Source organism: Heptranchias perlo, chromosome X (genome assembly GCF_035084215.1).
Source record: "Heptranchias perlo isolate sHepPer1 chromosome X, sHepPer1.hap1, whole genome shotgun sequence".
In the NCBI taxonomy this organism is placed as follows: Eukaryota; Metazoa; Chordata; class Chondrichthyes; order Hexanchiformes; family Hexanchidae; genus Heptranchias; species Heptranchias perlo.
The window spans coordinates 15,576,555-15,590,286 of record NC_090370.1 but is presented as its reverse complement, the minus strand read 5'-3'; the positions used below and the strand labels follow the sequence as shown (position 1 = coordinate 15,590,286).

The 13,732-nt window shown below is 46.3% G+C and overlaps 1 protein-coding gene across 3 annotated transcripts in view; it reads right to left on the bottom strand.

Moving 5' to 3' along the window:
• The window catches only part of LOC137307306 (myosin light polypeptide 6-like), a 448,832-nt gene that overhangs the window by 9,466 nt on the left and 425,634 nt on the right, over positions 1-13,732 (bottom strand). For 2 of the 3 annotated variants that reach the window (XM_067976769.1, XM_067976768.1), the window contains exons 1-2: positions 1,902-1,991; positions 1,787-1,814 (exon numbers count right to left, since the gene is read on the bottom strand). In XM_067976769.1, the coding sequence (XP_067832870.1) occupies positions 1,787-1,814; positions 1,902-1,976 (103 nt within the window). In that variant the 5' untranslated portion in view covers positions 1,977-1,991. Of the gene's footprint in view, positions 1-1,786; positions 1,816-1,901; positions 1,992-13,732 lie in introns of those variants that run through there. The other variant, XM_067976770.1, reaches the window with a different exon arrangement.

Below are 13,732 nucleotides of genomic sequence, written 5' to 3'. Positions count from 1 at the left end.
CACTGCAGCCACTGTGCGCCGGTGGTGAAGGGAGTGAATGTTTAAGATAGTGGATAGGGTATCAACCTGGATGGTGTCAAGCTTCTTGAGTGTTGTTGGAGCTGCGCTCATCCAGGGAAGCGGAGAGTATTCCATCTCATTCCTGACTTGTGCCTTGTAGATGGTGAAAAGGCTTTGGGGAGTCAGGAGGTGAGTCACTCGCCGCAGAATACCCAGCCTCTGACCTGCTCTCGTAGCCACAGTATTTATATGGCTGGTCCAGTTAAGTTTCTGGTCAATGGTGACCCCCAGGATGTTGATGGTGGGGGATTTGGCGATGGTAATGCCATTGAGCATCAAGAGGAGGTGGTTAGACTCTCTCTTGTTGGAGATGGTCATTGCCTGGCACTTGTACAAAGTGTTATTGCACATGAAGCTTGTTTAAGCCAAATAGTTGAAGATACCTAGTTTGATCAAGTGTTTAAATAAAAAAATAAAATGGAGGATTGCAGTTCAGTGTTTACCTTTGAGTTTTTTGTATTCTACTTGTAGAACACATCTTTAAGAAATATAGTTTGAAGTTAATTCTATTTTAAAAACTTGTCTAAACCAGTCCTTTATTCATGGACTAACAGTTTGCGAATCATCTCACTCATTGTCTGGTTAGAGACACACACACCTCTATCACCCTCCCCCCACTGAAAGAAAATTAAACCTTCAAGTAACACACAGGATGAATCATTGTTTCCTTATCTGACTGAAGATAAACGATCATTGTGAAAGGTTTGTGTGTCAGACTGTATAAAGACGCCTAGCTTCATCTTTCAGGCTCCAGTTTCTCCCAAGACATGAATAATAGAATGGAGAAATAATTGCCTCGGTTTAAAACAATTGGACAATGGATAAAAACAGTTGCAATATTCATTTGGAAAAATGCGTGGATATTTCCTGCAACTCAGGCCTCTTGTATATCTCATCTCTCCCCCCCATTGATGACCGTGCCCTGTCTCAGCCCTAAACTCTGGAATGTTTCCCTTTCCGATGGACTTTTGTGACGAGCAATTGAGGGAGGGGGGGGGGGGCGACCCGCACAACTTCGCCATATAAGGTAATGAGCGCCGCCGCCGCCCTGGCCCGAAGTTACAGCCCAACAAGCCGCTGGAGCCCGGGGTTCCGATGGGAGGGGCTGGCGGCCGATCCTTCGCTCAGTTTCTCACACGCGAGCTATTGAGGTGGTTTACACGGGTGCAGGGAGCCGGGCCACCGCCAGGCTGGAGATCGGGACCCGGCCGCCGCCGCCCTGCAATGTGCCGACCGATGCGATTTTTACCCTTATATGGAGTTAGTGCCGACAGGCTTGTCGGGCGGATCCATCTCAGCAGCCGGGAGGGGGGAGGACAGGAATGGCTGCCCAGCCAGCGGAAAGGGAGCGGTTTCCGGTCTGAACAGACGGTGAAGTGGGCAGGCGACATACAGACATGAAACCAGCCATGGTCAGGGAGAGGAGGACTCTAAACCTCGGGGCATAACACTACGAGAGGGTGAAGCTTTGGACCTCTCTTAGTGACTGGCTGGATACTCACTCAGTCCGAGAGTTTATTCACTAACTTACAAACACCGGTCCGAGAGCGCAAGTGACCCTCTGAGAGCGGCAATTGCCGGGGTTTAAACCAAAAGCAACAAATACTGAAAAGGTTTCCCGCCTCACAGTCTCCCCTCCTCAGTGCTAGAGAGCAGAGGCTGAAAAGTCCCCCCACTAGAACCCAGCCCTCCACCACCTCCAGATTCAAATAAAAACACAACTTACCGGCGATCTGATCCTCCGTGAAATCACACTGCAAAAAAAAAAGAAAATCCGAATGTTACAAGCGTTTAAAGAGACCCCGCGAAAGCCCCCTCCCCAGCCGCTCACACTCACTCACCATCTTGCTCCGTTCCCTCTGTACCTTCACTCTGCCACAATCCCGCCTGACGACGTTCCAGATTCCCTCAAGCATCCAATCAGAGACAAAGGCTGTTCATGTGTCAGTTTCAACAAGCTTCTTACTGGCCAGTGACCAGGAAGAGGGAGGGGCTGTGATGGCTGCCATGATGTCATCAGTGGATGAACCCTGAAAGTACACACGCAATGTGAGCTTATGAATGTAACCTGAAAATAATGATAGTAAGAGGATATTCGTAGGAGAGGTGATGAACCCTTAGACGTAAAATGGAGCGGTAACGAAGATGAATATAAGATATAAAAACTGAAAATGCTGGAAACATTCAACAGGCCAAGCAACATCAGGGGATAGAGAAACAGAGTTAACATTTCAGGTCGAAGACCTTTCATCAGAACTGGAAGATGTTAAAGATGAACAGCTTTTAAGCAAGTACAGAGTCTGGAAAAAGGGGGCAGGAAAAGAACAGAGAGAGGTCTGTGATAGGGTGGAGAGTAGGAATGATGAAATGACAAAAGGGATGATGGTGCTAGATAAAAGGGGGTAGTGATGGAACAAAAAAAAACTTACATTTATATACCACCTTTCATAACAAAGCACTTTACAGCCAATGAAGTACTTTTGAAATGTATCCACTGTAGAAACAAAAGATAGGTCCACAGGAGGTGTAAATGGTTACAGCAGAGGAGGGAAGCATAAGGAGAAGGCTCCCATGGCCCGGGAATGTGGTGGTAGAAAAGTAGGTAGACCCCAGGGGTGTGGACCACTCCATCGGCTGTGTACCAACAGGGGATCCCACCCCAAGCACCAACCCACACACCGCCTCCACTCCCAGTGGCTCTGGTGCAGCCATCTTCCAATACCAGCATCTGTTGTCCGAGAGAAAATAGAAGCTGTGGTTATGATCTAAAGTTATTAAACTCAATATTGAGACCAGAAGGCTGTAAAGTGCCAAGTAGAAAGATGAGGTGCTGTTCCTTGAGCTTCATTGCAACAGTGGAGGAGGCAAGGACAGATTGGATGTGGGACGGAGAATTGACGTAGCAAGTGGAAACTCAGGGTCACGCTTGCGGACTGAGCAAAGCAATCACCCAATCTGCGTTTGATTTCCCCAATGTAGAGGAGACTGCATCATGAGCAGTGAATACAGTGCACTAAGTTGGAAGAAGTACAAGTAAATTGCTGTTTCACCTGGAAGGAGTGCTTAAGGCCATGGACAGTGAGAAGGGAGGAGGTGAAAAGGCACGTGTTGCATCTCCTGTACTTGCATGGGAGGGAGCAGGTATTGGATGTGATGGAAGAGTGGACCAGGGTGTCACAAAGGGAATCGTCCATTCAGAATGCTGAAAGGGATGGGGAAGATGGGTTTGGTGGTGGCGGAATATGTTTGACGTATCTCATGAAAAGGCAGGCACAGCTAGGACCCGTACGAGTTCCCATAGCAACACCTTTTATTTGGAGGAAGTGAGTAGAGTTAAAGGAAAAGTTAGTCATAGAGTTATACAGCACGGATAGAGGCCCTTCGGCCCATCGTGTCCGCGCCGGCCATCAGCCCTGTCTACTCTAATCCCAATGTAAGAACAGGTTTGGCCAGGCGGAGGAGGGTGGTGGTCGATGGGGACTTCCATTCAAGGAAGAAGCAGAGGGCCCGCAGGCCGTCCTGGTGGGGGATGGATGTGTTGAGGGACTGGACGTCCATGGTGAAAAGGAGATGGTTAAGGCCGGGAAACTGGAAACTGTTAAAGTGACGGAGGGTGTCAGAAGTGTCGCGGATGTGGGTTGGAAGAGACTGGACAAGGGGAGAAAAAATAAAATCGAGATAGGAGGAAATAAGTTCCGTGGGGCAAGAACAGGCTGAAATGATGGATCTCCCCGGGCAGTTCTGTTTGTGGATCTTGGGAGGGAGGTAGAAGTGGGCTGTGCGGGGTTGGGGGACTGTGAGGTTGGAGACCACGGGGGGAAGATCTCCAGAGGAGATGAGGTCAGTGACGGTCTGGAAAACTATGGCTTGATGTTCGGCGGTGGGGTCATAGTCTAAGGGGAGGTAGGAGGAGATTTCGGAGAGTTGGAGTTCAGCCTCCGTAAGGTAGAGGTCAGTTCGCCACACAACAACAGCACTGCCCTTGTCAGCAGGTTTAATGACAATGTCAGGGTTGGATCTGAAAGAATGTATTGCTGTAAGTTCAGATAGAGGTAGGCTGGAGTGAATGAGGGGAGTGGAGAAATTGAGAGCAGTTGGGGGGGGGGGGGGGGGAGGTAAGTGTATGAAATAATTACTTCCTCCAAGTATTCACAAAGTACGACATCCCCAAATAGTGATAATTCAAGTAGAATTAATGACTGCTATCAATCAGATGGAAGTCCTGAACAGGCTAAAATAAAGGATGATGATAGTTACCCCGAGGGTACTAAAAGGGACAAGGGATAAAAAAGTAAATCATCTTATGGAGGATGAAGGAATGGCGGAGATACTAAATGAGGACTTTGCCTCCGTTTTCTCAGGAGAGTGTGGTAGTGGGAATGAAAGGGTTTAAGAGGAGGAGGTGGTGCAATTAGACAGGGTAATGATAGGTAAGGAAGGAGTGCTGAAAATATTGGTGGAACTCACAGGGGAAAAGGCACCAGACCCTGATGGCCGTATCCTACAATGATGAGGGGTCAGAGAGGGAATAGCAGTGGCTCTGACCACAATCTTTCAAATATCCTTGGATATGGAAGTTGTGCCAGAGGACTGGAGGGTTTTCAATGTAACACCGCTGTTCAAAAAGGGAGTGAGGATAAACCAGGTAACCATAGACCAGTCAGCCTAACATTGGTAGTGAGTAAGCTTCCAGAGGACATAATATAAATGGGATAAAATTAACACTAACTCACTCCTGCATATCCGTTATTCTATATATAAACCACCTAAATCCCTCGATTAGATTCCCCCCTGTAACTCACTCTGGGTATCTGTTATTCTATATATAATCCCCACCCCTCAAACCCCTCGATTAGATTCTAGCCTGTAACTCACTCCTGGGTATCTGTTATTCTATATATAAACCCCCCCGAACCCCTTGATTAGATTCCAGCCTGTAACTCACTCCGGGTATCTGTTATTCTATATATAATCCCCACCCCTCAAACCCCTCGATTAGATTCTAGCCTGTAACTCACTCCTGGGTATCTGTTATTCTATATATAAACCCCCCTGAACCCCTCGATTAGATTCTAGCCTGTAACTCACTCCTGGGTATCTGTTATTCTATATATAAACCCCCCTGAACCCCTTGATTAGATTCTAGCCTGTAACTCACTCCTGGGTATCTGTTATTCTATATATAAACCCCCCCCGAACCCCTTGATTAGATTCCCCCCGTAACTCACTCCGGGTATCTGTTATTCTATATATAATCCCCCCCCCAAAACCCCTCGATTAGATTCCAGCCTGTAACTCACTCCTGGGTATCTGTTATTCTATATATAAACCACCTAAATCCCTCGATTAGATTCCCCCCTGTAACTCACTCCGGGTATCTGTTATTCTATATATAAACCCCCCAAACCCCTCGATTAGATTCCAGCCTGTAACTCACTCCTGGGTATCTGTTATTCTATATATAAACCTTCCTGAACCTCTCGATTAGATTCCCGCCTGTAACTCTCTCCGTTATCCATTAGTCTATACACAAGTGACCTGAAACCGTCAATCAGGTTTCACCAGCTCTCACTCCCAGGTATTTTTTTTATCTCCCCTTGTATTGCTGACAGGAAGTTGGAACATTTTCGAGTCGGTTTTGCTGACCAGACTCCAGGTAGATGCACTGTGCCCGTCGATGGAGCAGAGTCGCTAAATTTCCTAGCCTGGAATATTAGCATAGCGTTCTGCTGATAATGGTGTGCAGAAACAGGAGTGCTGCTGCAGGGTCAGAGAGGCACTCCTGGCCACCAGCATGGGGTCTTCTGGCTGTTGTTGGAGGCCTTGAGACCCAAAGATTGTGAAGAAGAAAAAACTCTTACATGCTGCCAGTCTCCATCTACGAATTCGCTCTGGGGTTCCCTCAGACAACCTGGAAATGGACAGAAAATAAGGTACTGCATGGCCAAAATTCACTGGCCAGCACTCCTAGGGGCACCCAACCACAGAATCAACCCAAGCGTGTTTAAGTCCATTGTGGGGCTTGAACCTACAACCTTAATGACTTAGAGGTGAGGGTGTTACCAACCGAGCCAAGCTAGAACACAGAAAGAGAGGGGCTGAAAAACAGAGGGGCAGCCATTGGAGGAGGGGAGAGAGCTGGGCTGTAATGGACAGAGGCAGCCGCGGAGGGATGGAGAGGGGGTAGTGCCAAAGCAGACAGAGAGAGTTGAAAAAGAAAGAGCAGGGCCAAATAAGAACATAACAAATAGGAGCAGGAGTACGTCACACGGCCCCTCGAGCCTGCACCGCCATTCAATAAGATCATGGCTGATCTTTGACTTCAACTCCACTTTCCCGCCCTATCCCCATATCCCTTGATTCCCCTAGAGTCCAAAAATCTATCGATCTCAGCCTTGAATATACTCAATGACTGAGCATCCACAGCCCTCTGGAGTAGAGAATTTCAAAGATTCACAACTCTCTGAGTGAAGACATTCCTCCTCCTCTCAGTCCTAAATGGCTGACCCCTTAACCTGCAACTATACCCCCTAGTTCTAGACTCTCCAGCCAGGGGAAACAGCTTCATAGCATCTACCCTGTTGAGCCCCCTCAGAATCTTATTTGTTTAAACGAGATCACCTCTCATGGACATAGGAAGCAATTGAGAGAGGGAAACAGAGCAAGGAAGAAGGGATGGCGGCTGGGGGTGCAAAGCACAACCAGAAACCCAACAAGAGAAGCCGATGGCAGGACGGTAGGTGGATGTGGGGAGAGTGGTTCAAGGCCAGAAGCCCAAAGGCCGAGTTGTGCACTAGAGGTGTTTTCAAAAAAACAAATTGCCACTTTTCCCAGTGAAGAGAGACGGGCTTTGGGATAGGAATACAGGAAAGCCAGGCTCATCAGGCACCATCAGAGGCCTCTGGGCATTCACTGGCAGGTACCCACATCACTGTATTTACAGCTCCAGGCAGACATAGTTCAACCTCATCATAAGTAATGCATAAGAAATCTACACTTCACTAAGGTGAAAGAGGAGTTGTGTCATCTGCTTGCCTGGACCTGCAGCCCACCTGTACCAGAAGCAGGGCATTGGCAGTGTCAGTGAATGTCACAACAGCACTCAACTTCTATGCTTTGAACTCCTTTCGAGCTGCATCAGGGTTGATACGTGCAATATCAGCCACTCGGCTGTGTCCCGATGTATAAAGCTAGTGAGAGATGCATTGTTTGCACAAGCTGCACAGCTCATCTCCATTCAAATTGATCTAACACAGCAGCGTTAGAAAATGGTGAAGTTTTACCGAATGGATTTCCCTAAGTGCAGGGTACAAACAACTGCACCCACATCACCATTTGTACCCCTTTTGAGAATGTCTTTGTGAACAAGTAATGGTTTCACTCCCTTGATGTCGAGCTGGTGTGCGATCGGAACCACTTCCTCATCATGTGAATGTGCAGTGTCCAGGCAGCTTCCACGATTCTTTTATTTTAAATCATTTGACCATATCGCCACTGTTCACTGATGAAAGGCAGATGTCTGGATAGCTGACTACTATAATATTTTGAGATGATCTATTTTGCCTGGAAGGAATTTTGGTTTGATTTATATTGTTGCTATGAAGTTAGATTCAGTTCACAAAGGGTTAATTCCCAGAATTCCAGCATACTTTTCTGACTTGATAGCATTAAGCCTGGAAACACTGAACAAAGGTTGGTTATGGATTTTGATGGGCTCCCCCAAGGGGATATGGGTGAGCCATTAAAATTGTTATCCATATCAATTTTGAGACAATTGGGGGAGTCATTAGCACATTCCAGAGATGTTCACACATAATGCAAGATGGCTTCTATTCATTACACCCAGCAGGGGGCTTAGCTAAACAGGCAATGTAGTTGCAATAGCTCCCACACCAAAGGGATGGGGAGGGTTCTCATTCAAGATGGTAGCTTTGAATGGCAGCACAGCAAGCCAGTCTTTGACAGAGAGTTTAGGGATGGGTTAGAGGTTAAGCTTTTGTCTTCCCCTATCTCGCTGGTAAGAGACAGTCTGTGGCAGTTTTGAGTCTCAAAGTCAGTGAGACAATTAGGGTCTCACTTTCTAAGGTTAATGCCAGTCAGTTGACAGACTGCTGACTCGTAAAGTGAGTTATGCCCATATTAAAGGATAAATTTGTGTAATTTATTATTTTGATATTATGAGGAGTAGCAGAGAATTGTATGAATCTCACAAGAAACTACATTCTGTTTATTCATATATTTCATCTAAAGAAAAAACAAGTTTGTTGGTTTACAATTGGCATTGTCTCACCAGAGTGCTTATTAGTCCGCCTTTTGAAAGATAGGAAAATGCACATAACAGCACATGCAAGATTCGAGTATCCAGTGCACGAGAGGTCTTATTGTTACAGCCCCCGGGTCACGCTACAGTTTAACTAGATATTGGGCAGTAAAAGTACTTTCATAGAATTACATAGAATTTACAGCACAGAAACAGGCCATTCAGCCCAACCGATCTATGCTGGGTGTTTATGCTCCACACGAACCTCGTCCCACTCTATTTACTTCATCTCACCCTATCAACATATCCTTCTATTCCTTTCTCCCTCATGTGTTTATCTAGCTTCCCCTGAAGTACATCTATGCTAGTCACCTCAACTTCTGCATGTGGTAGCGAGTTCCACATTCTCAACACTCTCTGGGTAAAGAAGTTTCTCCTGAATTCCTTATTGGATTTATTAGTGACTATCTTATATTTATGGCTCCTAGTTTTGGACTCCCCAACAAGTGGAAAAATCTTCTCTATGTCTACTCTATCAAACCCTTTCATAATCTTAAAGACATCTATCAGGTCACCCCTCAGTCTTCTCTTATCTAGAGAAAAGAGCCCAGCATGTTCAGTCTTTCCTGATAGTTGTACCCTTTCAGTTTGGTATCATCCTTGTGAAGGGAACTGGATAAGTACTTGAAAGGAAAAGATTTGCAGGGCTGCGGGGATAGGGCAGGGAGTGGGAATAGCTGGATTGCTCTTGCATAGAGCTGGCATGGACTCGATGGGCTGATTGGCCTCCTTCCGTGCTGTAACCTTTCTATGAATCTTTTTTGCACTTTCTCCACTGCTTCTATATCCTTTTTGTAATACAGAGACCGGAACTATGCACAGTACTCTTAAGTGCGGTCTAACCAAGGTTCAATAGTGATCCATCCGTGGCTAACTAAAGAAGTTAAGGACAGTATTAAATTGAAAGAAGAGGCTTATAATGTTGCAAAGAAGAGTAGTAAGCCTGAAGATTGGGAGAGTTTTAGAAACCAGCAAAGGATGACCAAAAAATTGATGATAAGGGAGAAAATAGAATATGAGAGTAAATGAGCAAGAAATATAAAAACAGATTGGAAGAGCTTCTACAAGTATGTAAAAAGGAAGAGAGTAGCAAAAGTAAACGTTGGTCCCTTAGAGGCTGAGACAGGAGAAATTATAACGGGGAATAAGGAAATGGCAGAGACGTTAAACAAATATTTTGTTCTGTCCTCACAGTAGAAGACAAAAAAGCATACCAGAAATAGTGGGGAACCAAGGGGCAAATGAGAGTGAGGAACTTAAAACAATTAATATCACTAGAGAAAAAGTACTAGACAATGGGACTAAAAGCCGACAAGTTCCCTGGACCTGATGGCCTACATCCTAGGGTTCTATAAGAGGTGGCTGCAGAGATAGTGGATGCATTGGTTGTGATTGTCCAGAATTCCCTCGATTCTAGAACTGTCCCAGCAGATTGGAAGGGAGCAAAAGTTATCTATCCCACTATTCAAGAAAGGAGGGAGAGAGAAAACAGGGAACTACAGGCCAGTTAGCCTGACATCAGTCATCGAGAAATGCTAGAATCTATTATTAAGGAAGTGGTAATGGGGCACTTAGAAAATCAAAATATGATTAGGCAGAGTCAACATGGTTTTATGAAAGGGAAATCGTGTTTGACATTTTTTGAGGGAGTAACTAGCAGGGTAGATAAAGGGGAACCAGTGGATGTAGTATATTTGGATTTTCAAAAGGAATTTGATAAAGTACCACATAAAAGGTTGTTACACAATATATTCGCATGGACAGAGGATTGGTTAACGGACAGAAAACAAAGAGTTGGAATAAACGGGTCATTTTCAGGTTGGCAGGCTGTTACTAGTGGGGTGCCGCAAGGATCAGTGCTTGGGCCTCAGCTATTTACAATTTATATTAATGACTTAGATGAAGGGACCGAGTGTAATGTATCTAAGTTTTCTGACAATACAAAACTAGGTGGGAAAGTAAGCTGTGAGGAGGACGCAAGTAGTCTGCAAAAGGATATTGACAGGTTAAGTGAGTGGGCAAGAAGGTGGCAGATGGAGTACAATGTGGGGAAATGTGAGGTTATTCACTTTGGTAAGAAGAATAGAAAAGCAGAATATTTTTAAATGGTGAGAAATTATTAAATGTTGGTGTTCAGAGGGATTTGGGTGTCCTTGTAAACGAAACACAGGAAGTTAACATGCAGGTACAGCAATCAATTAGGAAAGTAAATGGTATGTTGGCCTTTATTGCAAGGGGATTGGAGTACAAGAGTAAGGAAGTCTTGTTGCAATTGGAGTAAAGATTCTGAGAGGGCTTTACAGGGTAGATGCTGTGAAGCTATTTCCCCTGGCTGGAGAGTCCAGAACGAGGGGGCATAGTCTCAGGATAAGGGGTCGGCCATTTAGGACCGAGATGAGGAGAAATTTCTTCACTCAGAGGATTGTGAATCTTTGGAATTCTCTACCCCAGAGGGCTGTGGATGCTCAGTCATTGAGTATATTGAAGACTGAGATTGATAGATTTTTAGATACTAAGGCAATCAAGAGATATGGGGATTGGGTGGGAAAGTGGAGTTGAGGTTGAAGATCAGCCATGATCTTATTGAATGGTGGAGCAGGTTCAAGGGGCCGTATGGCCTACTCCTGCTCCTATTTCGTATGTTATTATCTTATGTTCTAATAAAATTTTAACATAACTTCTCTGCTTTTCAATTCTATTCCTTTAGAAATGAATCCCAGTACTTTGTTTGTTTTTTTAATGACCTTATTAACCTGCGTCACTACTTTTAATGATTAGAATCCTTTGCGCCTCTATCCTATTTAGACTCTTTTTTTCTAAACAGTATGTGGCCTCCTTATTCCTCCTACCAAAATGCACCACCTCACACTTATCTATATTGAAATTAATTTGCCAATTACACGCCCATTCTGCAAGTTTATTAATGTCTTCCTGTATTTTGTCGCAGTCCTCAGTATTAACTATATCCCTCAATCTGGTGTCATCCCCAAATTTTGAAATTGTACTTCCAATTCCTGAGTCCAAATCATTTATGGAAATAGTGAACAGCAGTGGTCCCAGCACCGATCTTTGTGGAACACCATCTTCCACCAGTCTGAATAACTACCTTTAACCCCTACTCTCTGTTTTCTGTTTTGTAGCCAGTTTGCTCTCCATTCGGCTACTTGTCAAACCTTAGTCAAACCATATGGAACGTGGGGTCCGCTTACAGGAGTGACTGTTGACACTGAATCTGCGAGAATACCAGTGCAGACCTGAAATTTGTAACAGCTACCCTCTGCAGCGGTTGCTCGCATCCTTGGTTCACTCCCCTAATATCCTTGCTGCGATCCTATACGATGAGTTTCATGGTGCCACCTAGATTGTGATTGAGCAGACCATAGGTATTCTGAAGGCATGGTTCAGGTGCCCTGACAGATCTGGAAGAGATTGGCAGGATAGTCTAGCTGGGGTGTCTTGCATCATTGTAGTTTGCTGCATGCGACACAATTTTGCTCTTTGTAAAGGACTTGTGATGCCTGCCCTGGAGAATAAAGGGGAAGGTGAAGAAGGGCAGAAGGGTGAGCTGGCCCTCACCTGCTTCAAGAAGTCACAAAGGAGAACCCTTTGCCAGCAGAGCTCATACGATGTCAGCCTTGGCTCAGTGAGTAGCACTCTCGCCTCTGTCAGTAGGTTGTGGGTTCAAGTTCTTTTTTATTCATTCTCGGGATGTGGGTGTCACTGGCGAGGCTGGCATTTATTGCCCATCCCTAATTGCCCTTGAGAAGGTGGTGGTGAGCCACCGCCTTGAACCACTGCAGTCCGTGTGGTGAAGGTTCTCCCACGGTGCTGTTAGGGAGGGAGTTCCAGGATTTTGACCCAGCGACTATGAAGGAACGGCGATATATTTCCAAGTCAGGATGGTGTTGTTCCCATGTGCCTGCTGCCCTTGTCCTTCTAGGTGGTAGAGTTCTAGGCGGGTTTGGGAGATGCTATCGCAGAAGCCTTGGCGAGTTGCTGCAGTGCATCCTGTGGATGGTACACACTGCAGCCACGGTGCACCGGTTGTGAAGGGAGTGAATGTTTAGGGTGGTGGATGGGGTGCCAATCAAGCGGGCTGCTTTGGCCTGAATGGTGTCAAGCTTCTTGAGTGTTGTTGGAGCTGATGGCCCACAGCGCCTCATGGATGCCCAGCTTTGAGCTGCTAGATCTGTTCTGAATCTCTCCCATTTAGCACGGTGGTAGTGCCACACAACACGTTGGATGGTGTCCTCAGTGCGAAGATGGGACTTCCAAGGGCTGGGCGGTGGTCACTCCTACCAATACTGTCATGGACAGATGCATCTGCGACAGGTAGATTGGTGAGGACGAGGTCAAGTAAGTTTTTCCCTCGTGTTGGTTCACTCACCGCATGCCGCAGGCCCAGTCTAGCAGCTATGTCCTTCAGGACTCGGACAGCTCGGTCAGTAGTGGTGCTACCGAGCCACTCTTGGTGATGGACATTGAAGTCTCCCACCCAGGGGGGGGACTGATTCATCAGCTGAGGGAGGGCGATAGGTGGTAATCAGCAGGAGGTTTCCTTGCCCATGTTTGACCTGATGCCATGAGATTTCATGGGGTCCGGAGTAAATGTTGAGGACTCCCAGGGCCACTCCCTCCTGATTGTATACCACTGTGCCACCATTGCTGTGGGTCTGGAGTCACATATAGGCCAGAGCGGGTAAGGACGGCAGGTTTCCTTCCCTAAAGGACATTAGAACACAAATTGTATGCTGACACTCCAGTGCGGATCTGTCCTGCCAGTGGGACAGGACATATCCAGGGATGGTGATGGAAGAGTCTGGGACGTTGGCTGAAAGGTATGATTCTGTGAGTATGGCTATGTCAGGCTGTTGCTTGACTAGTCTGTGGGACAGTTCTCCCAATTTTGGCACAAGTCCCCAGATGTTAGTGAGGAGGACTTTGCAGGGTCGACTGGCTTGGTTTGCCTTTGTCGTGTCCGGTGCCTAGTGGTCCGATGCTGGGTCGTCCGTCCGGTTCTATTCTTATTGTGACTTTCTGTAGCGAGATTGTACAACTGAGTGGCTTGCTAGGCCATTTCAGAGGGCGATTAAGAATCCACCACATTGCTGTGGGTCTGGAGTCACATATAGGCCAGAGCGGGTAAGGACGGCAGGTTTCCTTCCCTAAAGGACATTAGAACACAAATTGTATGCTGACACTCCAGTGCGGTACTGAGGGAGTGCTGCACTGTCGGAGGTGCCATCTTTCGGGTGAGACGTTAAACAGAGGCCCCGTCTGCCCTCTCAGGTGGACGTAAAAGATCCCATGACACTATTTTGAAGAAAAGCAGGGGAGTTCTCCCCGGTGTCC